Consider the following 26,056-nt stretch of genomic DNA (forward strand, 5'->3'; position numbering starts at 1 on the left):
CCATTTCCCGAGGCTGTGTGACCTGGGTCTGGGCTCGCCCTCTCTGAGCATCTGTGTGCTCATGTGTAAAGCAGTAACGATAACAACATCCTCCAGCAGCCCTAATGAGCAGTTATAGTCTTTCCCCTATTTCACAGATGAGGAAACTGAGGCTCAGGGTGTTGAAGTAACTTGCTCAGGGTTTTGAAGCTGGGAAAGTGTCCCAGAATGTCCCTCCAGGGGACTTGTCACCAGGCTGCCCTACTTCCTCATTCATTCACATTTGTATTCAGTCATTTATTCCTCCATCCTCCCATCACACACTATGCACTAAGCACGTCCTGCATGGCTGGGCTGGTATTCAGATGGACGCATGGTGGTCCTTACCCCCACGGCAGTCACAGTACAGACACATTTATAAGATTGCAACATAGGGTGGTGAGAGCTGCAATGCACTTGAGCCCAAGTTGCCAGGGATCCCCTAAAGAGGATATGGGAGACTCTTGTGGAGTTTTCAGGGACAGGATGCTGTTTCTTAACGCCCAAGTGCCCAGCACTGCCCCTGGCACGCCCCGGGCAAGTGCTCCATGAACAGAATAGTCCGGAGCTTAGCTTGCTCATGTGTGGGCAGCCGCACCCAGATGCTCCACCAGGGGGCAGGGTTGAGACAGGAATGGCCTGAGCTGGCCCCAGCTGGGCCCTGGGGGCTTTAAGGAAAGGGTTCCCTATTTGGAAGCAGTTTCTGCTCATTCCTTCACTGATAAGAGAGGTCTGGGGGCAGTGGGAGGATGTGGACACAGGCCTGGGCCCAGAGCTGGGGGCACGCTGTGGTCTGCCCTTCCTGACGCTCTTATATCTTTGATGTAACAGGCAGCTACCACGTGGGTTGGTGGACACATTTTCTGAGCTCCTCCTCCTCTGAGTGTACCCCTCGGCATCTGTACCCAGGGCCTGGGTGGGGATGCCCTGCAGTGGAGCCTCTGTCTTGGGCAGCTCTTAGCTCAGCCCCTGCAGGACACCTGGCCTGAATGTTCAGAGGATCCAGCCCTGCTAAGTCTTCCATGCTCACTCCCACACCGTCAGCAGGATCTCCAGGGACCTGGAGACCCAGGCACTGACTCAGCGCTGGCCAGGCTGCCCGTTGTGGCTGATGGAAGGTTTGTTGAGATTTTCTGTTAATTGGTTTTATCAACATGCAGTCTTGTGAGCTTCTGGTTGGGAAAGTAACCTTTATATGGAGAAGATAGAAGCGGCAAGAAGCCAGAGTTCTTTCCAAACGATAAACCCTCAGGCATTCTTTCATTTATCAAATATATGTAAAGCATCTCCGGAGTTCTCAGTACAAAACCTGAGGGAGCGGCCAGCCTCCCGAGCAGCCAGGAGCACGAACAAGGCAATTGCCTTACAAAGCAAAGGTCCAGACACCAGCCCCCTGGGACATCCCACCCCCCGCCCCGCCACAGCATTTTTGTAACCAAGTAGAATGGATTCTACACTTTTAAAAAGTTGTAAAAAACAAAAAAGAATATTCCATGGAGAGCCTATAGTCCACAAAGCTTAGAATTTTTACTATCTGGTCTTTTTAAGGAATGATCACTTCCCTGGTGGTCCAGTGGTTGAGAATCTGCTTGCCAATACATGGGACACCGGTTCAATTCCTGGTCCGGGAAGATCCCACATGCTGTGGGGCAACTAAACCCATGCGTCACAACTACTGAAGCCCACGTGCCCTGGGGCCTGTGCTCTGCAACAAGAGAAGCCAACACAGTGAGGAGCCCACGTACGGCCGCAGAGAGTAGCCCCTGCTCACTCCAACTAGAGAAAGCCAGCACGCAGCAATAAAGACCCTGTGCAGCCAATTAACTGATAAATAAAAAAGGAAATGGTCACTAACTTCTGTTATATAGTGACGGAGCTATAAGTAAGCTAAAACCCTGACAGAGTGCATAGCAAGTGATGGGCATCTCTATCAGGGTTACAGATAATCAAAGTGTTCATTCTGTCAGAGGTGTGTTCAAACATTTACACATTTGGGAGAATAATAGAATGAATCTCACATACCTACCTCTGCTTCAATAATTATCAACCCTCCGTAATCTTGTTTCCTGTTCCTCCTACCTACACACATACTTTCTCATTCTTGAGGATTTCAAGGCAAATCTCAGACCTCATGATTTTACCCGAAATTCCTCAGAGAGTGTCTCTAAAATACGGAGAGTTTAAAAAAAATACCAGTTTTCATACCAATGCAGTTGGTCACGATTTCGTAATTTTCTCTGTAGCGAATACTTAGTCCACAATCAAACTTCACTATCTCAAAGCTTCAAAAAACAATCAGATGGTTTCTTTGAATCAAGAGCAAAATGGTCTACACGGTCTGCATTTTGCCTTTTGTGCCTCTTCTAATGAGTTTCTGCTCTAAGTCATCTAATCCTCATGCCAACCCTGAGATAGGCTGTGTGTATAGTCATCTCCCCCAGTTTACAGATGAGTAAACTGAGCCACAGAAAGGTCAGATCAATTGCCCAAGGCCACACGCAAGCGGCAGAGTTGGGATTTGAGCCCAGTATCAGTCTCTTAAGGCATCACACTCAGGAGCCCCACTGTGGGTTTTCTCAGCAGAGTCTAGGAGGGGCTGCAAGAGCTGGATGAGGAGGGAAGGGGTGGGGCTGTGGAAGCAGGGAGGACTTCCTGGAGGAGGAACCATTTGCTCTGCATCTTTAAAGGATGAGTGAGAATAGACCAGAAAGGCAGAGAGAGGGTCCAAGCAGAGGAATGGCAAGAGCAGGGAGCGAGCAGGAGCTGCAGCATGGCATGGTGCAGGAGTGACCAGAGGTCACCGTTGCCAGGACTTAGGGTCCAAGGACACAGAGAAGGCAGACAGGGGCCACAGCAAGATGACCTGAGGGCCATGCCTGGGGTGTGTGAACCTGCTGGGGGAAGATGGGGACTTTTCCTGAGTCAGTCAATCCATCCCCAATGCCAGGCGATGACCGGAACAACCGTGCGAGGGCTGCTGGTGGTCCCCGTTTGAGAGATGGGGAAACTGATGTCCACCAAGCTTAAAGACACAGTCAGAAAATAACACACTTAGCTCTGACTGTGGGCCTCGTCCTCCTCCTATGAACTCCAAGGGACCCTTTCCAGCCCAATTTCCAGCTCATTCGATTCACTGGGAGGAACGGAGAGCCGTCATCCCAGGCTTGACTGTGATGGTAGCCATGGGCCGGCCAGGGAAGGGACCAGCCCTGGAGCAACAGCCAGGACAGACACGGGCGGGAGAAGTTGCCTGTGTTAAGTTCAGGCCTGTTCTGCTTAATATAAGGGAGGAGGCACCAGTTGTCCGGTAGAACAGAGGTGCCCATCTTCAGCTCCTGCGGCCAGACCTGCAGCGGGAGTCCCTGGGTTCCAGTCCCCAGATCTGCAGTGGGGGTCCCTGGGTTCCAGCTCCCAGATCTGCAGTGGGGGTCCCTGGGTTCCAGCCCCCAGATCTGGAGTAGGGGTTCCTGGGTTCCAGTCCCAAGATCTGGAGTGGGGATCCCTGGGTTCCAGTCCCCAGATCTGGAGTAGGGGTTCCTGGGTTCCAGCCCCCAGATCTGGAGTAGGGGTTCCTGGGTTCCAGTCCCCAGATCTGGAGTGTGGGTCCCTGGGTTCCAGCCCCCATGCTGAGACTGGCTCCAGGTGAGCCGCTTGCTCCCTGACAAGGCAGGCTGGGGTGAGGCAAGCTCTCTGGCGCCATCCGGCTCTGATGTCGCCGGCTCGCTAAGCTGGCCTCAGATAAGGTCTCCCCTCCCTCCACGGCTGGAGCCCAAGCCCTCCCTCTTCCTCCTCCTGGATGGGGCCCTGACTCAGGCAGGGAGCACAAGACATGGGCAAGGGGCTGGCCCACAGGACCCCCTGGGGGGGTGACCCCCCCCACCGCCACACACCCGGCCCTGCGTGGGGACCTCAGGTGTGTTCTTGAAGCCTGGATCGCAGGGAGGTAATTAAACTGTGCCTCAGTTTCCAGCTCAGTAAAGCGGGGATGATACAGGATCCTGCCAGTGACTCTGATGCCTGTGGTCCTCAGAGCACCATGAGGGCCCCACGAGTGCTGGCACTTTGATCCTTTCAGAGCTGAAGTTTGCATGTGTCAGGACACGGCTACTTGGAGTATGGGGCCAGAAACAGGTGGTGCGTGAGTGTGTGTGTGTGTGCGCACGTGTGTGTGTGTGTGTCTGTGTTGGGGGAGGCAGATTTGAACAGCAAAGGCAGCAGTAGGAAGGACAGATAGACAGATAAACAGCTGCCCCCCAACCCCCCACCATCCACGCAGCACCCACCCATCAGCTTCTGCGGTCCAGGAGCTCAGAAAAGCTGAGAAGGCCACATTTGCAACCCCAAAGTACTCCCATAGTCACTCTCTCATCGCGACCCCCAAGCTCCTTTCCGACACATGCTCAGCACCCGGCCTGCGGTCTGCGTCTGTCACTAGGGCTCCGCAAGTGGGACTCTCAGTCCCTTGAGTGGAAGAGAAGCTGAGGCCTGGCAGGGAGCGGGGAGCTGGCCTTTAGCCCCCCGGCTGTGCGCTACCACCGTCCCTGGGCCCCCACTGCATCCTGCTGAGGGTGCGGGCAGAGCGGCTTTCTTGACTCCACTTCCAGAGAAAGAGATCGAGGCTCAGAGACCAAACCCCGAGCCTGGACTAGAGCGGAGTCTTCTGACTCCTCGTTCTGGGCTCAGGAAGCAAGCCTGTGGTTGCAGCTCACTCGATCAGTCCTCTCAGCAACCAGCTCCAGGCTTCTTTGTCAGAGTCCCTCCTTCCCCCTCCCAGCACAAAGCCTCCACTTAGAAAGGCCGGTGCGGCTCTGCTCTCCCCTCCACCCTACTCAGCCACCCAGGTTGGCTTCTGGTTCTGTTTATTAATTCACCCATGCATCGGGCACCTATACCAAGTGTTACAGTGACAGCAAGCTGAGTAGAGACAGTGCTAGGTCCCCAAGTGCCAGCACAGCTGGGGGCAGGCACAGCACGTGCCAAGGCCCGGGGTTTGTCTTGCAGGAGGACAGGGTGTCAGGAAGGCAGCTCACAGGAGAGGCAGGGCTGGCTGAGAGCACCAGCTGAGGGTGTGTTTCTTCCCCCCTGAGTGAGAACAAGGACTGTGAGGGCCCGTGGTGGGATGCCAGCTGCGCTAGCTGGCGCGGGAGGCTGAAGGAAGCTTCTCAGAGGGGTACCGGTTACAAAGACATTGTTCCACGAATCGAGAAGTTGGGGAAGGCATTTCAGGCAGAAGGGACAGCAAGGGCAAGTACACAGAGGTGGAACACTCGAGTGTTTGGGAGGATGGCCCTCAAAGTTGGAAAGAAGGTGAAGGAGGGCTGTCCCAGAGGGTGAGGCTGGAAACCACGGTTAGGCTCGTCTCAGAGGAGGCAGAACAGTGATGTTCATGGAGCGCCGTCTGCTCCAGGCTCTGTACTCAGCACGACCCATTCAGAGGTGGATGTCCTGGGGTCATGGATGAGGAAACTGAGGCTCAGAAAGCTCGAGGTGATCTCCTGTCTGAATTCAAACTCTGTGGTTGACTCCACCTCATTCCAAGAGCAAAATCCATTCTCTTACCGCCAAGCTTCATGTGTGGACTCGCACTTGTGGTCCAGTGGGAATCCTGTGAGCTGTTGGGACGGAGGGCTCAGCCAAAACAGGGTCCAGCTCCTCCTGGCAGCAGGGAGGAGTGGGGAGCTGGAGGCACTGGGTGGGGAGGTTAGGGTGGAAAATGGCCCCAGGTTTCTGACAGTGGGGGGTGCAGATGGAGGCATTACTCATGGAGATGGGGACGCAGGTGGGACCAGGCTCTTCAATGGTATTTACAAGGATGCTTCTCAAGCTTGCAAGACCTCAAGGATTGAGTGTGGTGAAAAGTGTTAAGACTCCGGAGTCCTGGGCACCTGCACAGCCCACTCAGCAGTGCCGGGGGGGCTGGCATTGGTCTTTGCTGTAGCATCTGGGGATCCTAAGGACCAGGCCTGACCAGGTACCACTGAGATGGTGGGACCCTGGGAGATTCAGCTGGTGGTATGTTTTCCAGTTTTATGAAACCAGGGGGTACACTCTGAGGGTCGAAAGAGGAGACGCGGGCCAAAGGGAGAATATCTGGGGACACCTTGAAGGGAGAACACACATGTAGAGGGACATCCCAGAACCTCGACTTTTGGGGTGCCAGGCCAGCAATGCTCCTAATGGAGGGGCAATGGCAGGAGTCCCCCCTAAGAATCACAGCAATGAGCCCTGCTTCTGGCCCCCCATGAATGAGTGTGGCCCTAGGACGGGGTTGTGGCTCCAGCTGGAAGCAAGTTTGGGGTCAAGTCCAACCTCCTCATTTTCAGTATTAGCAAATGAGTGCCACGAGGGCGAGTGGCTTGTCTAAAGTGACAGAGATGACTAGATGACCAACTCTCTGGACAAGTCCATCCTTCTCCAAGAGCAGGATCCAAATTCCAGCGCTCTCAGGATGCTCCCTCCCCCTTCAGACCAGCTCCTCCCTTCTCCCACCCAGCTCTGGGCAAGATCAGGGCACATGGCCTTTCTCTGCACCCTGAGACTCAACACAGGTTCTGGGATGGGGAGAGGGAGGGAGGGCCCCTCCCTTCCTGTTCTTCAGGCCCAGAATCTCTTTCCTTCTCTCCTGCTCTCATCCCCACCAAGGCTGAGCAGAGTCATGGTCCCTGCCCCAAGCCTGGACTTGCCTCCTGATTAGGGGGACAGGGTGAGCAGATTTTATCACCTCCCCTGGAATGCCCATCACTCACATCCGAGAGGCCCTGTTCCTTCTCTGCTTCTGTCTCTCTTCCCCCACCCTTCCCCCCCCGGATGGAAGGAGGAGGAGGAGAGCTGGCAGATTATCAGGAAGTCAAGGCTGGAGGAGAGACCAGAGTCTCTCAATTCAATGGTTTTAGAAACGATGTGTGCATAAGAATTATCAAGGTGTCAATTCATGTACGCTGGTGAGGGTGGGGAGGTCTCCCCAGGGATTCAGGCTCTGGGGCCCCAGAACTGATTTTTTCTCTCTCTCTTTCTCTCGCAGTCCTCTAAGCTTCCCTATTAGATTTTCAACACACTCCTCTGAGCTAAAATCTGTCTCCAACACATGAGCCATCCTTGATGGTGGGGACTGAGCTGACAGACTCTGATCACTTTTCTAGAAACAGGGTGGGGCTGGGCACAGAGCAGGCCTGTTAGCATCCATGGAACAAGTGAACGGACGAGCTAAGGAAATCTCAGGCATTGTCAACCTGACTCAGGGTTGGAAGACGCAAATCTCAAACCATCATCATCCTAATCACCGCCATCATGTTACCATCGCCACCAACAGCAGCACCATCGGCATCATCACCGTCATCATTACCACCAGCAGCAGCACCATCAGGACCATCAGCATCATCACCGTCATTATTACCACCATCACCATCAGCATCACCGTCATCATTACCACCATCAGCAGCACCATCAGCATCACCGTCATCATTACCACCATCAGCATCACCGTCATCATGACCACCACCAGCAGCACCATCAGGACCATCAGCATCATCACCGTCATCATTACCACCATCACCATCAGCATCACCATCATCATTACCACCACCACCACCAGCACCAGCAGCACCATCGGCATCATCACCATCATCATCGTATTTTCTTCTCCTATCTGATAACCCAGAAGTCTTCCTTGACTCCCTCTACATGTGCTGAGAAGCTGGCCAGGACTTGGAACCCTTGCGATCTTCCGAAGATCAGCTCAGCAGTGAACCCAGCACTGTCCGCCAATTGCTCTGCCCCTCTTCTTGCCCACCTGGTACTGAGCCTGGGGTCTTGATAAACCTCTGACCACTCGTTCGGATTGGCGCGCTTGTCTGCAGCCAGTGCTTCCACTCAAGATGGGATGCCCCTCCCCTGCTGTTCGGAAGGAGGGTCAGTTCCCACTCCCCCTAGGCTGTGCTGGGTCTTCGTGTGCTTTACCTCTCTTTCACTCTTTAATCATGCCAAGAGGATTAGTACCCAAGAAGCAAGTACTAATGTTATGCCTTTTTTATAGATGAGAAAACTAGCTCAGAGAGGCTAGGTTACTCGTCTGAGGGTGCACAGCTTGGAAGGAGGGGAGCTCAGTATTTCCCCCTCCCCACTATAACCTTTCTATGTACCCTTGTGCCTTTTCAGGCCAACTCAGTCTAGTCAAACATAACGGGAGTTCCAGATGGAATTGTATATTTTCCAGCAGTCATACCAAAAAGCAAAGGTGAAATTTATTTTAATAATATACTTCATTTGGCCCGATATATTAACAGTATTATCATTATTATCAATATCATTATCAGTATTATCAACACAGTGTCAATAGAAAAAAATCATCATGAGAATTTTGCAGTCTTATATTCACACTGTGGATTTTACTCTTACAGCTCAGTTGGGGCCAGCCACATTTCAGGGGCTCAAGGACCTCATGTGGCAAGTGGCTACTGGCTGGACGATGTAATGAGCCTGGTCTAGACTGTCACGAGCCCGCCTTGTAGGTGTGCGGTTTTCAAGTGAGTTGATGTATGTAGATGCTTGGGATTGGGTGCCTAGTGAGTGCTGGGTCAGTGTAAGCTCTCATCATCATTCATGTTTCTGAGACATGGGAGGTGTTGAATGACTGACCGACGCGCTGAAGCCCCGCCCCAAACATCCGCAGTTGCAGGGTTCTCTTGAGAGCATTCTTAGCCTGCTTTACTTCCTGGGTTGAGGTTGGCATCCTTCCCGTCTCCTCCCCGGATCCCACCCTGGGCCACGGCTGGCTCACCTCCCCGCCCCATCATGTAACCTACGGGGTGTGTAGCAGCCCCTCCCCACGTTCAGAGAGATGGCAAAGGTTCCTGAGAGGAATTCCAGGGTTTCTGTTTGTACAGACAGCCTCCTGGCGTTTGGCTGCTTTGCTGGCATGGGGCAGGGGCCTTTCCTGAAACCTGGGGAGGGGAGGGGAGTCCACAGACGGCCTGGGGGTGCTGCTCAGCCTGAGGTCAGGATCTGGTCTCCGACGGAGCCCTGTTCTCATGCCCAGTCCAGAGGGCGAGCCCTGGCCAAGGGCCGTGCCCAGGTGGGAAGTGTCTGTCCCGGCCATGCTCTTGCCAGCATCCTGGGCCAGCGGCCAGCAGGAGGGGCTCAGAGCCGGGAGCAGAGCGTCCAAATTGCCGGAAGGGGCTCTGGGCAGGGATCTGGTGGGTGTAGGGCCTGGGGTGGGGTTTGAAATGCTAGCTCAGGTCCCCGCTATAGACAGGGGATATAAAGAAGGCATCTCGCCGATGCTCCTGCAATCTTTTAGAAGGGAATGTGCCACTTATCCGGAGCCACATTATCCTGTAGTCGATTCCATAGGCTGAGAGTGGGTTTGTGTTTCACACCCAGCTCAAGCATCCTCACGCCATGGGGATCTATACTTTCAGACAAGCCACAGTCACTTACACACACACACACACACACACACGCACTTGTACCCCTGTGCACACCCACACACATTTCTATGGGAGAAGAGACATGAGTCTCAGCCTTACACAGACTATCAGAGACCTCACATGTGCCCCAGAATTTATTAGCACAGCATTTGTGTTCAGTCCCTGGGTCGGGAAGATCTGGAGAAGGAAATGGCAACCCACTCCAGTCTTCTTGCCTGGAAAATCCCATGGACGGAGGAAGCTGGTAGGCTATAGGTTCCATGGGATCGCAGAGTCGGACATGACTGAGCGACTTCACTTTCTTTGTGTACTGGTCATGTGCCACTGATACACTTTCCTCGATCAGCTCTGTGTTCACTCCTCGGCCCCGGGGAACTCGCGGGGGGCTCAGGTTGTCAGCCCCGATTAACAAGAGAAGAGGAGGTCCAAGTGGTTAAGGGACCAGCCAGTGGAAGGCCTGTACCCAGCCTCGCTCTCCCGGATGGCATCACCCCTGTCGCCTCTCGTTCCCATGGAGAGGCTGTTCCCTGCCTCTCCAGCCTAATAGGCTTGGTAGGGGTGGGGACCCTGTGCTTCTCACGTCTGCACAAGGACACGGGCCAGGGAGGCAGGAGGCTGCCCTGCTGAGAGCTGACCTAGGTTCAAATGTCAGTCCCACTGATTGCTAGCTGTGTGACCTCGGGCAAGTTACTGAACCTCTCTGAGCTTGAGTTTTTAATCTACAAAGAAGGATGATTATATCTGCTTAACAGTGTTGCTATGAGAATTTAGGAGACGCTTAATAAAGACTCATAAGAGAGTAGACTGGAAACATATACACTCCCATACAAAACAGATAGCCAGTGGGGATTTGCTGTATGACTCAGGGAACTCAAACTGGGGCTCTATGACAACCTAGAGGGGTGGGATGGGGTGGGAGGTGAGAGGGAGGTTCAAGAGGGAGGGGAGATGTGTATACCGATGGCTGATTCATGTTGATGTACAGCAGAAGCCAACACAATAATGTAAAGCAATTATCCTCAAATTAAAGATAATTAAATTTTTAAAAATATCATTTGGATGAACTGAGGAAGGTCTTATGTATATAAATAGATAGCATTTGACGCAGCAACGCCCCCACCCCCAAAAATGTAGGCCCTTTCTCTTAGCACGAGGGAAGTCCTCAGTACATGTAGAAGGGGGAATAAAAAAAGCAAAGAGATGGAGAAACAAGGCCTGCCTGTGGTTCACCTTTATCATATGTTACATTCCCGAACATACTTGGCTGTGTTTCTGAGCTCTCCGCCCTGTCCAGCTCCTGGATTTATCTCTTCCTGCGCTGGCTTCTTCCTCCTTCAATTACAAAACTTTGATAATGTTTTACTCTCTGATGCTAAGCTTTCTTGGCAGTTCTCACCGAATTTTTTCTTCCATATAAACATTTATCACCATTTTTTTTTCCTTTAAACACCCCCAGGACCCTGAGTGGACTCACAGTGCCCTTATATGTGAGTTTGGGGAGGATGAACATGGCTGGAACCTGGCTCTAAAGCAAAGTGCAGGTTGACAGTATGTGTCTCGCAGCCCTCGCTGGGGGCATTAAGGCTCTGTCTGGGGTGCTCCTGAATCACACAGCAGTGTTAGGGGATTACCGTGGGTCCCCAGAGATGGTCCCAGTCAGGGGGAGAGGAGAGGTACCCCGTCTCCTCTCGGAAGCCTTCCCTCAATCCTGCTGTTGGATTCCCAGCTCCTGTGCTGCACATCCCCTCAGCTGAGCCTGTGGACCTGTAGCCCCTCTTTCCCAGGGGAGAAAGTACCTCCCTTCTGAGGAGGTGCTCGGTGTTCCCATGTACTTGGACACCCCTCCCCACAACATCTCTCTCTCCTCCTCCTCACTCAGACCTCGCTACCATACCCCTCTCACCTCTTCTCCATCCACCCCCTGTCCTCCCAGACACAGCAGCTCTGAAATAGAAGCTGCTATGGCACCTCCTGGTTGCTCGGATCTGCAGGAAAGAGTGGCATTTGGCAAAAAAATCTAAGTTTGAACGCTTCCACTTACTGATGGTGAGACCCTGGGCAAGTCCCCGGCTTGCGCTTGTCTCTATTTCTTTCATTCATAAAATGGAATTAATATCCTTTTTATTTGGTTCAGCACCAATTAGTAGGCGAGAGCCACACAAGGCAGGGAGGATTCAACAGCGAGTCATCAGCTCTACCTGCCTGCATCGTGCACTCTACCATGCTTGGAGGAACACCCATCTCCCAGCGCCTATGAGCAACTGGCCCGTGGTCAGCTCTGAGCCTCAGATCTGGTTGAATCAGAACCTGTGTCTTTGAGCCCACGGGCAGGTAGCTTACCCCCTCCAGCCTCAGTTTCCTCATCTGGAAATGGGGCACATCAAATCCCAAGAAAGCTGTCTGTGGGAGTGGGTAATGAACTCCCTCCCGCCGCCTTCCACCAGCCTCTTGGCCTCACTCCTGGCAGCAGGCCCTGGCCTGGGCCGTGGGCTCTTGGATTCAGAAGCTCTTTGCAGCTGCCCACCTCCTGCCCGCCCTGTGCCTGCTCCCCGCCCCGAGCCCGCTGCCTGGCTCCGTGCTGCCACGTGTCTCGCTCCCTGGCTTCTCGGAGGTGCAGACCTTCCTCCCTTCCCCTCGGTGTGCCCCAGGATGGAGGTGGGAGACAGAGAACGCTCTGGGTCCCCCTGAACCAGCGGGTATCTTCTATAGGACCCAAACGTGCATGCTTCATAAACTGTAGAGAGCTGTGCAAGCCCAAGGCGGTTGTGGTTGGAGAATCCTCACGAGTCCTGTGGCACAAGTGAGTGCTTTTGTTGAAAGCTGGCCTTTTCCTTCCAACTTTCCTTGGTCCTTTCCACCCGCTCTTGTAGTATCTCCAACACTTGGAGACTCATTTTCCAAACCCAAAGGCTAGAAGTCTAACAACAATCTTCCTCACTTTACGCTGCTCAGAGAGTGTGAGTGACTAGCTCGAGGTCACACAGTGAGTCTGGGCAGACCTCTGCTTGGAGTCCAGGCCCCCTGACTACCATTTCCTCCAAGTACCCCCTTTCTACTGCATTTCAGGTGGGAAATAAAGGGCATAGAAGTCCTGTTTGGTTTGATTCCCGAGGTACTGGCTGTGATCCCCGTCCTGCCAGGACCAGCTGTCCCCAGCAGCCCGACTCCTCACCCTGGGGCTCACCCTGGCTCCTCAGCGGACACTTCCCTGCCCGCCCCCCAACATTGCAGCCCTTCTCATCCCGCCCACCCGCACAGCAGAGCCGGTGGGGACGGTGCCCCTCGGGGCAGGACTCACCGTGGCCAAGGTGCTGCCCGCTGCTGCTGCTGCCGCCACTGCCACCAGCGTCCAGGGCAGTAACCACCTCATGCCTGGAGGTCGGTGGCCAAGGCATCTACGGAGTAGCCCAGAGGATCCCGCCACTTCTCGGGGGAGTTGGACCGAGACTGACCTGGCCCATCAGAAGTGCCAGATACGCCTCTTCCCGCAGCCCTCGAGGGGTTTTATTAAAGCAAGATCTGACGTCAGGGTTAAGGACAAACCCTGCATTTTCCTCTGAAAAACTTTTCCTGTCTCTTTCTTTTTTTTTTTCTTTCTTCCCTCTGTCCCCACCTCCAACCCAAGCTTGGCCAGCCTCCCCGGCTCTGACAGCTCTTAAAGGGAAAGTTACAGGGCTGTGATTTCACACCAGGGGTGGTAAAACCTCACAGAAGGAGCCGGGGTCATCCTCCCTGGGCATTTCTCAAAGGTGGGGAGGGGGAGCCAGTGGAGGGTACCAGGTGGAGGCGGAGATCCAGTTTCAGGGCCTGGCTCTGGCAGGGGCTTTGAAAGCTCTCCCAGTGGAGAAAATCAACTCCCTCCCATTCCCTCCGGCTGCTCCTACTTCTGGTTTGCATTTGTCATCTTTCACTCCTCTCTCTCTCTGGCTGCAAGAAAAGAGGATGGCTTTAGTCCACTGATCTCGAAATGGTAGGAATTCACAAATGAGCTCAGAACTGGAGCCCGTGATACCATCATTACCCCCTCTACAAATTAAAGCCCTGGTTTCAATTTGTGGGCATTCCCTCCCCTGCTCTTAGCCTGAAGACTTGGGTACTGGCGGGCTACAGTTCATGGGGTCGCAAAGGGTCAGACATGACTGAGCGACTAACACACACACACCCTTGGGTACTGGGGCTGTCTCCTGCATCTGGGTGCTTGTAGTCCCTGGTGGGTTCGGGGTGCCTGGCCGTTATGCTCTGCAGCACACTTGCCACACCGGTAAGGGGGTCTCCTTTGGAGCCTGGTCTGCCCTCGTCCAGCCCCCTTACCCTCACGTGGACCTTAGCCACAGACTCCTGTTGGTTGGTTACTGACCACCCTTTTCAGAGCCACCAGAGCGAACCTTGGCGGATAGAACTAAGGTGATGGCATTCTCCCGGTCCCAGCCTCCCTAAGCCTGCCCATTGACTTAGCATGGAATTCCCAGTCCTGGCGTGGCCTCTGGGCCAGCCGCCTCCCTGATCTCTTTTTTTCTCTTGCCTCTCCCTCCTCTGCACTGCACTTAGCCTCGGTGGACCCCGTGCTGCTTGTCTCATTCCCCAGCAAACTCCCATCCCTGCACCTCAGTGGAAGCCCTCTCCCCTGCGATTTTCATAATACTCACGCCATGTCTTCCCTTTCCCTGTAACTTAAACAAGGGGATGCTGAACCACGTGTGGCTGCTTGGAAGCGGTAGCAGGTTTGTGTCTGTGGAGGGAGTTTATGACCATGTCTATGGTCATAAGGTAAGAGGTGGCTCTGATGATTTCTCCATTCATTGACCTAAGGGTGGGCCTCTTTATCCAATTCTGGCCAATGAAACAGAAAGAGAAATTTGTGGGGTACTCCTAGAAAGGATTTCATTCCTCAGGAGGTGGAACAAACTTCTCTACCCATTGTTTTTTCCCTTGAGTTCAAAGGTGATGGCTGGAGTTGCAGCAACCATTTTGCGCATACAAGTCACAAGCTGGAGGATGAAAAGTTAACGTGCTGAGGACGGTAGGAGAGAAGGAGGGAGAGAGCCTGGGTCCTTGGAACCAAAGCTGGACCTTCAGACTTCCCATGTATGGATTAGAGATTAAGAGTAATTTGTTCCTTGAGCCAGATGCATCCTAACTAACATATGGGATTCATAGAAATCATGTATATAAAGTGGCAGTGAAGATATCTGTCACATAGAAAGTATCCAATAAGTGTCAGTTCTCGTTTTATTCTCATGAACATACCTGATGCTCTTAGAGACGAATTCTCTGAGGCAAGCACTGCACAAAAGTGTGATTAAAGGAATCACCACAAGGTGGATAGTATTACCGTTCTATGTTATGAGGAAGGGGAAATGGGAACTCAGAGACGCCAGGCCCTAAATTAGTGGCAGGCAGGAGGTTGGAGCCAAAGTCTTTGAACCCTGACAACAACCGAACACTTCCAAGCAGGCTTGACCTGCCAAAGTCCCTCAGTGTTCTGTACTAAGATGAAGCTGAACCCAGAGAACGCCAGAGTGGCCTTCAGGAAATCTGATTGCAACAAGCATTTGCAATAGATAGACCGACTCATAAGGCTCCCTGGCTGCTCAGACGGTAAAGTGTCCACCTGCAATGCAGGAGACTCGGGTTCGATCCCTGGGTTGGGAAGATCCCCGGGAGAAGGAAATGGCAACCCACTCCAGTATTCTTGCCTGGAGAGTCCCACGGACAGTCCATGGGGTTTCAAAAGGTCAAACACAACTGAGGGACTAATACTTTCACCCCAAATCATGATCGAAATACTGGCCCCTTGTGCCTGCTGGTGAAGCCAGGACGGTTCAGCTGGCCCCACGGGCGGCTGCCATTCTTCAATGCCAAGGAAACCTGGAGTGAGGTGACACGGTGTCCCGGGCAGGGCAGCAGGTTAGGAGGAGAAACACCTGGGGCACCACCACAGCTCTGCGGCTCGCTGGTGAGCCTTGGACAGCCAGCAGTCTCTCTGTGCTTCAGTTTGCCTGCTTGAAGGAATAGGATCAAATTAGCGCCTACCCAAGTGATCACTAGGAGGCCAGAAGCAGACAACTCAGTGCATCCCAGCATTTGTGGATGGAGGAGCCGGGATGGGCCACAGCCCAGGCTGGTCTGATTGAGTGGTGGCCTTGTGTCCATTCTGTGTCAGGGGTTAGGCGTCTTGGCAGACCTCATGATGCAGCCCGGGGTCAGGGTGTCTGGGGTCGGTCAGCCTTGGTGAGTGGGGGTCCAGGGTCAGGCATTTCCTGCTTGTGAGTTTGGAAATCTCTGAGTGACTAGCCGGTGGTGCCAGAAATAGTAGCTGCATTTATGGAGCATCTATCGTGTTCCTGCAGACCTTTGCCATCTCATCGAGTCCTTGTCTCAGGATTCTTACGCCCATATTACAGATGAGAAAACGGAGGCATAGAAAGACAAGATTACTTCCTCCAGTCATCAGGCTTCTGCATGGCAAAATTGTCATCAGAACTTAGACCTCTGTGCTGTACTTAGTTGCTCAGCCGTGTCTGACTCTTTGTGACCCCATGGACTGTCTGCCAGGCTCCTCTGTCCATGGGGATTCTCCAGGCAAGAATACTGGAGTGGGTTACCATGCCCTCCTTCAGGGGATCTTCCCAACCCAGGGATCGAACCTAGGTCTCCCACATGACAGGCAGATTCTTTACTGTCTGAGCTACCAAGGAAGCCAAGACCTATGTGGCCCCAAACAATTTTACTTTCAATAGACCAAGTTGCTTCATGGCGGGAACAAATAAGTGAATAAATGCAGGAAGCCTGCAGTAGATGGATAGATGAATGGGCAGGTGGGTGAAGGACTGAATGTGTGGGAAGATGATTCTACTACTTGGAATAGTGTATTTACCAGGTCTCCCCAGAATGGGCTCCACATCTGTAGTCTTCCACAGCTCCCTTCTCTGCCCACTCCACCTGACTCCAGCTTCATCCCCCACCGGCTTCCTCCATTGCCCTGGCCCAGGCTTGTTTGTTTAGCTACTGACTGTCTCCCTCCTGGACAGTGAGGTCCACAGGTGAGGCCAGGTCCTTGTCTGTCTACTTCTCTGGGCCACAGCCCGGCAACCCACAGAACTCAGCCCGTGTTAGAGGCAGACTTCAAGTGAAGGGTCAGAGCAGTGAAGGACACAGATGGATGAAGTGGTGACAGGATGGCTAGACTGAGGAAAGAAGGGAGGAAGGAAGGAAGGAAGACAAGCCTGGAGGGAAAGACGAATAAATTCACTTGACTTTTGGCCACCTGATGCGAAGAAGTGACTCATTTGAAAAGACCCTGATGCTGGGCAAGACTGAAGGGGGAGAAGGGGATGACAGAGGATCAGATGGTTGGATGGCATCACTGACTCGATGGACATGAGTTTGAGCAAGCTCCAGGAGTTGGGGTTGGACAAGGAAGCCTGGCTTGCTGCAGTCCATGGGGTTGCAAAGAGTCAGACACAACTGAGCAACTGAACTGACTGATTGGCTGACTGACTGACTCAGGCAAAACTCTGTTCCTTAAGTCCCTGGAGGAAAGTGTAGCCCATGGTAGGTTTTCAGAATCCATTTGTGGAAAGAGGAAGCTCAGGAGTGAAGGGGAGACAGGGCTGAGCTGTGTCTGGCGGGTCTAGTTGACAGCAGGAACGTGTTGGTGGGGCTGGATAAGGTACTGCACCTCCCAGGTGGAGGGCCCAGGGCCACCACATGGGGTTATTTACCTCCACTGTCTGTAATTCATTTCCTCCTGCATGGCACAGGGTTCATGGCCCACTGCCAAGGCCGCACAGGGCCCCTCTGAACCAGCATTTCCCTGCTTGCTCCCCTCATCCCTACATCTCACACCTCTCCCCACCTCCTAACAGCAGGATCCCTGAGCAACGTGTCTGTACTGTGCTTAGTCGCTCAGTCGTGTCCAACTCTTGTGACCCCATAGACTGTAGCCTGCCAGGTTCCTCTGTCCATGGGATTCTCCAGGCAAGAAAACTGGAGTAGGCTGCCACTACCTTCTCCGGGGAATCTTTCCCTACCTAGGAATCGAACCCAGATCTCCTGCATTGCAGGCAGACTCTACCTACTGAGCTACGAGGGAGGCCCCAGTGTGTATATAAGGATCCCTATAAAGTGTGGAGCGGCGGTCAACTTAATTATCACATGTCGAGCACTAAGGATGGGCTAAGCTCTTTGCTGAGAACCTCACAGGTCTGTTCTCATCTCTTTCCCTCTTTACATGGAGGAAATCAAAGAGCTAAAGGGCCAGCCGGAGATGACCCAGCCGGTAAGCAGCAGAGAGCAGATTCACGGTGGACAGTGGACCCGGGTGAGTTTGCCCCACAGGTAAAGGGCAGGATGCCCCAGGCCCATCCTCCCTCCATTCCCCCGGTCCGTTCCAGTTCTCCAACCTCTCCAGCTCCTCTTTCCAGAGTGTGCTTTCCACCTGCTGCCCTGGTTTCCCCAGCACTCAGCCTTCGGGTCCTGCCTCATCCCACCCTCCTAGCGAGGGGCCCTCTTGTGACCCTGACCGTCCACCTTCCAGGCCTGGCGGGGCCTTCTCCGGGACTCAGGCCTCAGCACGAGCTGGTACCATCACCGTGTGGTTCAGTACCACCGGCACAGGCCTGGGTCCGTCTCCTGTCCCCGTCGCGCATCTGCTGTGCGACCTTGGAGAAGCCCCTTCACCTTTCTGTGTGCTGACTTCCTCCTCCCTAAAACAGGTATGAAGGAGGTACTGATCCCTGTGAATTGCTCCCGGCACAGAGTAAGTGCTGTGGAAGGATGTATTAGACACGTTTAGTGCACGGTAGATGCTCAGTAAGACCCCTCATCCATGATGACAAGGAGTAAATTCTTCCTTGGTCTCTGGACTGGGAGTGCTCGGGGCAGAGTCTGGATGGGGGCATTTCTGGGCCCTTATCCTGACCCGATACATGGCAGGCACTCAGGCCGTGTGCAGAGGAGGACGGGGGACCTCAGGAGGGGAGGATGGGGGACCACAGAGGGGAAGACTCCATCCCCGAGGAGGCCCTGCCTCCACGCCTGCCCCTCCTGGCCCAAGGTCCCTGCACCCAGCTGTGTGTGAGTTCTCCTTCAGTCTGAGTGCAGCTTCTCAGTGGTTCCTCCAACAGACCTCCCAGAGCTGCTGTAAATAAATTCCAAAGATGGGCTGGTGGAGGGGGCTTAAAAACAGAGGCCTGCTGAGAGCATTCTGACGCCAGACAGTAAGGCCTCCTTGACCAGAGCCAGATGCCCAGAGCATTCCAGCGACTCCTGGGGCCAGGCACCCAGAGGCCCTGGACCTGCTCACGGCTTATTTGTCTGTCCTTTGTCCCTCGAATGTGCACGGCGCCCACCCAGAACTGGGGCATCATGCCAGTTCCCAGGGCTATTCAGACGCACACCACACCTCCCACTCCCCGGTGGGGTGGCAGAGGTCTTATGCTGAACCAAACCCGCTGCTTCAGAAAGCAAAGGCGGGGAGGGTGGCTGGTCAGCTCTGCCCCCTGGTCCCTGTGATGCTGGCTGGCTGGCACATGTGGGGTTCTGCCTTTCTCCCTGGGGCACCCCAATGAAGGGTGACCCTGGGCTCCAGGTCTGCTTAGAGGCCAACACATCAAGGTAACTGTCCCTCCTGCCCCAGCCTAAATAGCCAGGTTGGCTCTGGGAAGGTCAATGGGCAGTCCCCAGCCAGCTCCCCTGAGGTTACTCATTTCTGGAACCGTGGCTGACTTGGGCAGAAACTCACCTCTAGTGCCAGCCATGGTTGCAGGTGGGGGCCCCTTGGGAAGGTGGACAAGGGCTTTGGGATCAGGCAGGCCCATGTCAAACACTCACTTTGTTACACATCAGTTGGGAGATCTTGGGGAAGCCACTTCACCTCTATGAGCCTCAGTTTTCCTATCTGGAAAATGGGGGTGATGATAATAGCTATCCCCTATGGCTTTGATAGAGATGAAATTGGTTCTCAGAGTGTGGTAGATGAGGAATAAATTCTTAATATTCATCACAGACGCTCTTCCCATGTCCGCTGCCCGGGTCACCTGGGTCCCTCCTCTCCAGCTGTGAGTCTCCTGTCCCGAGGGGGTCTGAGGCTGAGACACAGCATCCCCTCTTCTTCTCTGTCCCGCCTCCTCCAGTAAACTCTCCCAGTCCTCCCAGTTTTTAGGGTGAGTGTTTCTGCTGGTCTCTTTGATGAAACTGATTGGGGGTGTGTGCAGAGGAGGAAAGAGAAATAAAACCAGCACCGCCTTGGCCTCCCTGGCTCCCTCCCTCCCTGGCCTGAAGCCTCTGAAGCACCCCAGGGCTTCTTCCCTAAAGGGGAGGCAAGGTTAGGCCCTGGAGACCCCTTCAGACCAGATGCAAACGTGTCCTGAACTCTTCCTCCTGGAGACCCCCTCCAGCCCCAGTCCTGCAAGACCTCTGGACGTCTCCAGGCTTCCAGCCTGCCCCACGGCTGTGCCTCAGATAGACAGGTGGTTATGCCCAGTTTTCCTTTGAAAGCAACTTATTAAAGTATAACATACAGGAAACCCCACAAGTCTTTTTAAACATTTTTTTTAATTTATTCACTTATTTTTGGCTGTGCTGGGCCTTTGTTGCAGTGAGGGCTTTTTCCTCTAGTTGCGGCAAGCAGGGACTACTCTTCAGTAGCAAGGCAAGCGCTCTTCACTGAAATGTTTTCTCTGGCTGTGGAACACAGGCTCTAGGTCGCATGGACTGGGCGGTTGCATCTCCCAGCCTCTAAAGCACAGGCTCAGTAGTTGTGGCACATGGGCCTAGTTGCTCCCTGGCACGTGGGATCTTCTCGGGCCAGAGGTCGAACCTGTGTCTCCTGCACTGACAGGCATATTCTTACCCTCTGAGCCAGCAGGGGAGTCCCCCTGCTCTTAGGTCTTGAGTGTGCAGACTAATCAGTTTGACACACAAGTTAGGCACACACCCATGTACCCCTGATCAGGGAAGGAAGGCTGCCTCACGGCCCCCTCCCCGCTGATGCCACCTTTGTGAAGTCACGGTTATGGTTTCTAGCATCGTAGATTCACATTGTCTGTTCTGGGAGCCCCACGCGGAAGCACCCATGTCCTGCTCCTTTGCTTCTGGACTCTTTGGCCCAGGACCTCATCTGGGGGAGTCATCATGGGATCCCTGCAGCAGGGGCTGCTTGGATCTGCAGGGTCGTGGGATCCCTGCAGCAGGGGCTACTTGGATCTACAGGGTCGTGAGTTCTATCATGGTGCTGCTGTCCAGCGGTGGGGTGCGGGGGCGAGGCCACAGACCCAGGCCTTGGGACCCGCCCTGTCCTCTGCCGTGGGGGACCCAGCAGGGACTCTGCCTCTACGTTCTGTTTTCACTCCTGGAGCTGGGCTCCAACTACAGGAATTCCTGGGCAGAAGCAAGGCTGTGGGCAATAGAGGGGCCACGGGGCCACAGGACACCCTTGTCAACTCCACCCCTGCTGGGAGATGGCCCTGTGTCAAGCATGCAGCAATCACTCAAGAGATGCTAGCTACAAAAATAAAGCTTCCTTACAACAGGACAATGCCATCCACGGCGTGGGATTTTTGTGAGCACTAAATCAAAGAGAGTGCCTCTTTGTGCCTCCAGTTCCCAGGACAGGAGCTGACATGAGTGGCTCATACGTGCTGGGTTCTTGCCCAAGCCCTCCCCGTGTTTGTTTGTTTGCTTTAAAAGACTTTAGTTTTTAGAGCAGTTTTAGGGTTAAAATAAAACTGAGAGGAAGGTATAGAAATTTCCTATATACCTGCTGTACTTACACATGCATAGCCTCCATTTTAAAGATCACTTACCAGAATGGTATTTGTTTTTTTTTAAACCAAGAATGAACCAACATTCATGCATCATTATCACCCAGAGCCCGTAGTTAGGGTCACTCTTGGAGTGGTGCTTTCAATGGGTTTGAATAAACATATAATGGTATGCGCTGACCATCACAGCGTCGTGCAGAGTAGTTTCACTTCCCCCAAATCCTCTGAGCTCTGTTATTCACCCCCCATCCTCCCTAGCCTCTGGAAACCCCTGACCTTTTTACTGTCTTCATAGGTTTTTTCTCTGAGAGTGCAACGTCATACAGTTGCACTCTTACAGCGTATAGACTTTTCAGATTGACTTTTCTCACTTAGCCATATACACTTAAGTGTCTTCCTTGCTTTTAATGTCTTTTTATTAAAGTCCTTTCTTTTTTAGTGCTGAATAGTATTCCATTGGGTGGTTCATTTCCTTTTAGTGCTGAGTAACATTCCATAGGGTGGCTTCCCAGGTGGCACAGTGGTAAAGAATCTGCCTGCCAGTGCAGGAGATGCAAGAGACACAGGTTCAATCCCTGGGTCGGGAAGATGCCCTGGAGTAAGAAATGGCAACCAACTCTAGTATTCTTGCCTGGGAAATTCCATGAACACAGGAGTCTTTCGGGCCACAGTCCATGGGGCTGCAAATGGTCTGACCCGACTGAGCGACTGAGCACACAACATTCCATTGCCTGGATGCACCAGTTTATTTATCCACTCACCTACCAAAGGACATCTTGGTTGCTTCCAAGTGTAGACAATTATGAATAAAGCTGCAATACACATCCAACTCAATGGACATGAGTTTGAGCAAACTCCAGGAGAAGATAATAAAGGACAGGGAAGCCTGGAGTGCTGCAGTCCATGGGGTCACGAAGCGTCAGACACAACTGAGCAACTGAACAACACATCTGTGGGCAGATTTCTGGGTGGCTATAAATTTGGGTAAATACCAAGCAGCACAATTTCTGGCTTGTACATAAGACCATGTGTAGTTTTGTGAGAAACTGCCAAACTGTCTTCTGAAGTGTCCGTACCATTTGCATCCTTACTGGCAGTGCCTGGGAGTTCCTGCTGCTCTACACTCTCATCAGCATTTAGTGCTGCCAGTGTCCTGGATTGGGGCAGTTTCAGGAGGTGTGGACTAGCATCTCGTTGTTTTGATTCATCACTCAGAACCACTGGACAGGCAGGCGCTAACATCCTTCCCGTTTTACTGAGGCAGAAACCTGTGTTCACAGAAGTAATGACCCAAAGACACATGGGCTTCCCTGGTGGCTCAGATGGTAAAGAATCTGCCTGCAATGCAGGAGACTTGGGTTTGATCCCTGGGTCCAGAATATTGCCTGGAGGTGGGCATGGCAACCCCCTCCAGTATTCTCTCCTGGAGAATCCCAATGAACAGAGGAGCCTAGCGGGCTACAGTCCATGGGGTCACAAGGAGTCAGACACTGAGCGACTAAGCACAAGCACAAGCATACGGGGTGGAGCCGTGGCTTGGACCCTGGGATGTCAGTGCCCCTGTCCAGGTTTATGACTCTCTGAGCGGGGAGGGGCTCTCAGGGCTCTTGAGCGCTCAGAGGAGGAAGAGCGTGGCCTGGAGTCCTGGGTGGGTTTGCTGGAAAAGCTGTGTTGCACTGGGTTGTGGAGGCTGCCCTGAGTTTGTGTTGGCAGCGGGTGGGAAGGAAGCTGGATTCCAGACTGGGAAGCAGTGAGTGGCTCTGCTGTGGAAAGGAGCTTCATGTTACACTTGTCCTTGGCTCTGAGGCTTTCCAAAGCACTCGTGGAAAGAACGTTGGAGAAGCAGGTTTCAAGCCAACCTGTGCCTGGAGACACCCCAGCCTCTGGGCCATGCTGGGGGAGCCGGTATGTCTTCATTCTTGAGGTCCTGGGGGTCTGACAAGCCTCAGATGCAGTCTAGTGTTGACCAGGAATTCTCAAAAGTAATTGTGCATGGGATTCACCTGGAAGTGTTTAAAATGTACAGATTCCCAAGACTGCAACCCAGAGGCTGTGAGTCAGTGTGTCTGAGAAGGGCTGCAAATTTGCTTTTAAACAAACACTTCCTGGAGAGTCTGAAGGAGGGCTTCCTTGGAGCCTGATTTGAAAAACAGAGCAGAGTAAATAAGCCTGAGCTATGATGCAAGCCGGTCTGGACCTGATCCAAGTTCCTGCCCCACCAGAGGCTTTCAAATATGCTAAAGTTCCCTCATCGATTCATGTCCCAAAGGCTTGGAGAAGGAGTGGCCTCTGGCCCCTCCCGGGGAAAATAACTCAAGATGAGCAAACTGTATTAAAAAAAAGAAAACAACCATTCCAGCAACCCAATATTCTTAAATCCATCATGGAAGACTAAGGAAATTCTGGCATTTCAACTGGTATGACCACCTTTAGGTCCAATCTCAGAGAATTGGCCAAATAAACTGTTAGAACTACACACAGCTGCTTAAACTGGCATGTTGAATCCATAATTTCTAGCTAGTTAGATCATATCAACAAATAAAATCTAATTTAATACCATGTTCCTTTCACCTTAATCCAACATTCTATGAGTCACTCCTACACATACGACCCAAGTGCCTGTTGATATAAAGTAGCAGAATTTTACAGGTGCTAGAGTGTATCCCCTAGTGATGTGTCTGGGTATAAATCTAGGAGCAATGTGAGCCGGGGGAGGTGGACCTGGGGGACAAGTGACACCCCCCACATGCAGACCCCTCGAGACATTGCTTCATAGCTTCTACAGACAAGGGAAGATGATCCTCCCAGATGGGGAAGAAGGGTTGTTTCTACTTGAACAGGAGGCTTATAGAATCAGGGCATCTATAATCCCCCCTAATCCTTGGATTCACTGGGATCTTCCCCTATGTCCTCATTCTGATACTGACGGCGCCATTTACCCAATTCCCCATGCCTTGCAGGGCTGTGAATTCCATTTATTATAATTCAGCAGCCTTAGGATTTGGCTTTCAGAAATTTCAACTTTGTTTCTACAAAAGACAAGGATTTCTTTGAAGACCACAGTAGAAACGCGCGCCACACCCCTCCAGCTAGTTCACATCTTTGTTCTGGGAGGAGAACCATTCTAGACCCCTGACATGCAACTCTTTCCTCTGGTTGGGGAATTAGGGGTCTGCCATAAATGGTCCTGTCTGTCACTGTTGGAAGCTTGGGACCAAGGGCTGGAGCCACTGTCTCCTTAAAGCCACATCTGCCCCCTCCCCCTGCTCCCTGGAGATGATCCGCTGAAGATGAAGCTTGCATGATCAAGCCCCCCTCCCCGTGTGGGCTGGGGCAGCCATGCTAGACAGCAATCTGGCACTGCTTAATAAGATCAGTAAAATAAAACAGGCATGTGTCCTACGGCCTGGCAGCCCCACTCCTGTGTATGTGCCCCAGAGACTTTTTCCAAAGACTATAAAGGAATACCTGGGAAGATGCTAATCTGGGTTTTGCTTATAGTGGTGAGAATCTGGAGGGAGCCTGGCGTCCACCTGGGGAACACGAGGAGGTAAACTGTTGGTGATGCAAATCGTGGAGAAACAACCTCACAGGGGCCCAGAGCAAAGGAGAGAACTTCCAACCCAGAGATGAAGGGAAAACTTAAACAGGAAGGAGGCCTCCAGCCAGTACTGCTGTTGTGAGTTGAAGTCAGATGCAAACAGTTGCAAGTTTTTACAAATAATTGTACATATTCAAGGGTACACCTAGAAATGCCTCCTGTGGCTGTGGAAGAGAGGAGAACAGAGTGGAACCAGGAGGAAGAGGGACAAAAGGAACTTAGAGGAGTTCTGAAAACATTGATGGAAGGAGCCAAAGGCCGGAAAATATGGTTAACCTCACCTATCTGCACCCCAGTGCCACATGGCAGAGAGACTGAAAAAAAAAAATAAGGAGGAAGGGAAAGAGAAGAGGAAAAGGATGACAAGAACAAAGGAAGGAGGAGGCAGAATGAGAAAAAAAGAGAGGAGAGAGCAGGAAGGAAAACGTATGTTTGCACAAAAAGCTGTGCGGGACAGCTCCCAGCTGCTGTATTTGTGAAGAGCCCCAAACTGGAAACAACCAAAATGCCTTTCAAGAGGTTATTTAAACCAACTGTGCTCAGCCACATTGTGGAATTCTATTCAACAATAAAAAGAACGCACTAGAAGCTGGTCACAGAGGGGAAACAGAGTAGAATTGGGGGGCGCATGTTCCATGTTCCAGATACTTTTAAGTTCACAACTCTCTTTCTTTTTCACCCAAACCTAGGACAGCAGGTATAGTGGGGCCCACTTCACAGCCGGGGAAACTGAGGCTCCTAGAGATCACACAGTATACGGTCTGCCGAGGGCTGCCGAAAATTGGACCACAGGCTGCGTGGCTTAAATAACAGAAAACAGGTTTATTTCCTCCCATTTCTAGAGGCTGAAAGCCCAAGACCAGGATGCCAGCAGGCTTGGTGTCTTTGAGACCTCTGTCCTTGGACATAGATGGCTGTCTTCTCCCTGCATCTTTGCATGGTTTTCCCTCTGTGGGTGTCTCTGTGGTAATCTCCTTTTAGAATGACGCCATCACACTGGATTAGAGCCACCCTAATCTCATTTTAGTTATCTCATTTTAACTTAATCACACCTTTGAAGACTATCTCCAATACAATCACACTCTGAGGTCTGGGGGTTAGAATTTCACCATATCAATTTTCAGTCAGTTCAGTCGCTCGGTTGTGTCTGACTCTTTGCGACCCCATGAATCACAGCACGCCAGGCCTCCCTGTCCATCACCAACTCCCAGAGTTCACTCAGACTCACGTCCATCGAGTCAGTGATG

The 26,056-nt window shown here is 52.6% G+C and overlaps 1 protein-coding gene across 1 annotated transcript in view; it reads right to left on the minus strand.

Moving 5' to 3' along the window:
- Positions 1-12,867, minus strand: part of CCN4 (cellular communication network factor 4) — a 30,262-nt gene extending 17,395 nt beyond the window's left edge. The window contains exon 1 of the mRNA XM_055546826.1: positions 12,742-12,867. Within this exon, the coding sequence (XP_055402801.1) occupies positions 12,742-12,813 (72 nt within the window). The 5' untranslated portion in view covers positions 12,814-12,867. The remainder of the gene's footprint in view (positions 1-12,741) is intronic.
- Positions 12,868-26,056: the final 13,189 nt, after the last annotated feature.

The sequence above is a fragment of the Bubalus kerabau genome, chromosome 14 (assembly GCF_029407905.1).
Source record: "Bubalus kerabau isolate K-KA32 ecotype Philippines breed swamp buffalo chromosome 14, PCC_UOA_SB_1v2, whole genome shotgun sequence".
Classification (NCBI taxonomy): domain Eukaryota; kingdom Metazoa; phylum Chordata; class Mammalia; order Artiodactyla; family Bovidae; genus Bubalus; species Bubalus kerabau.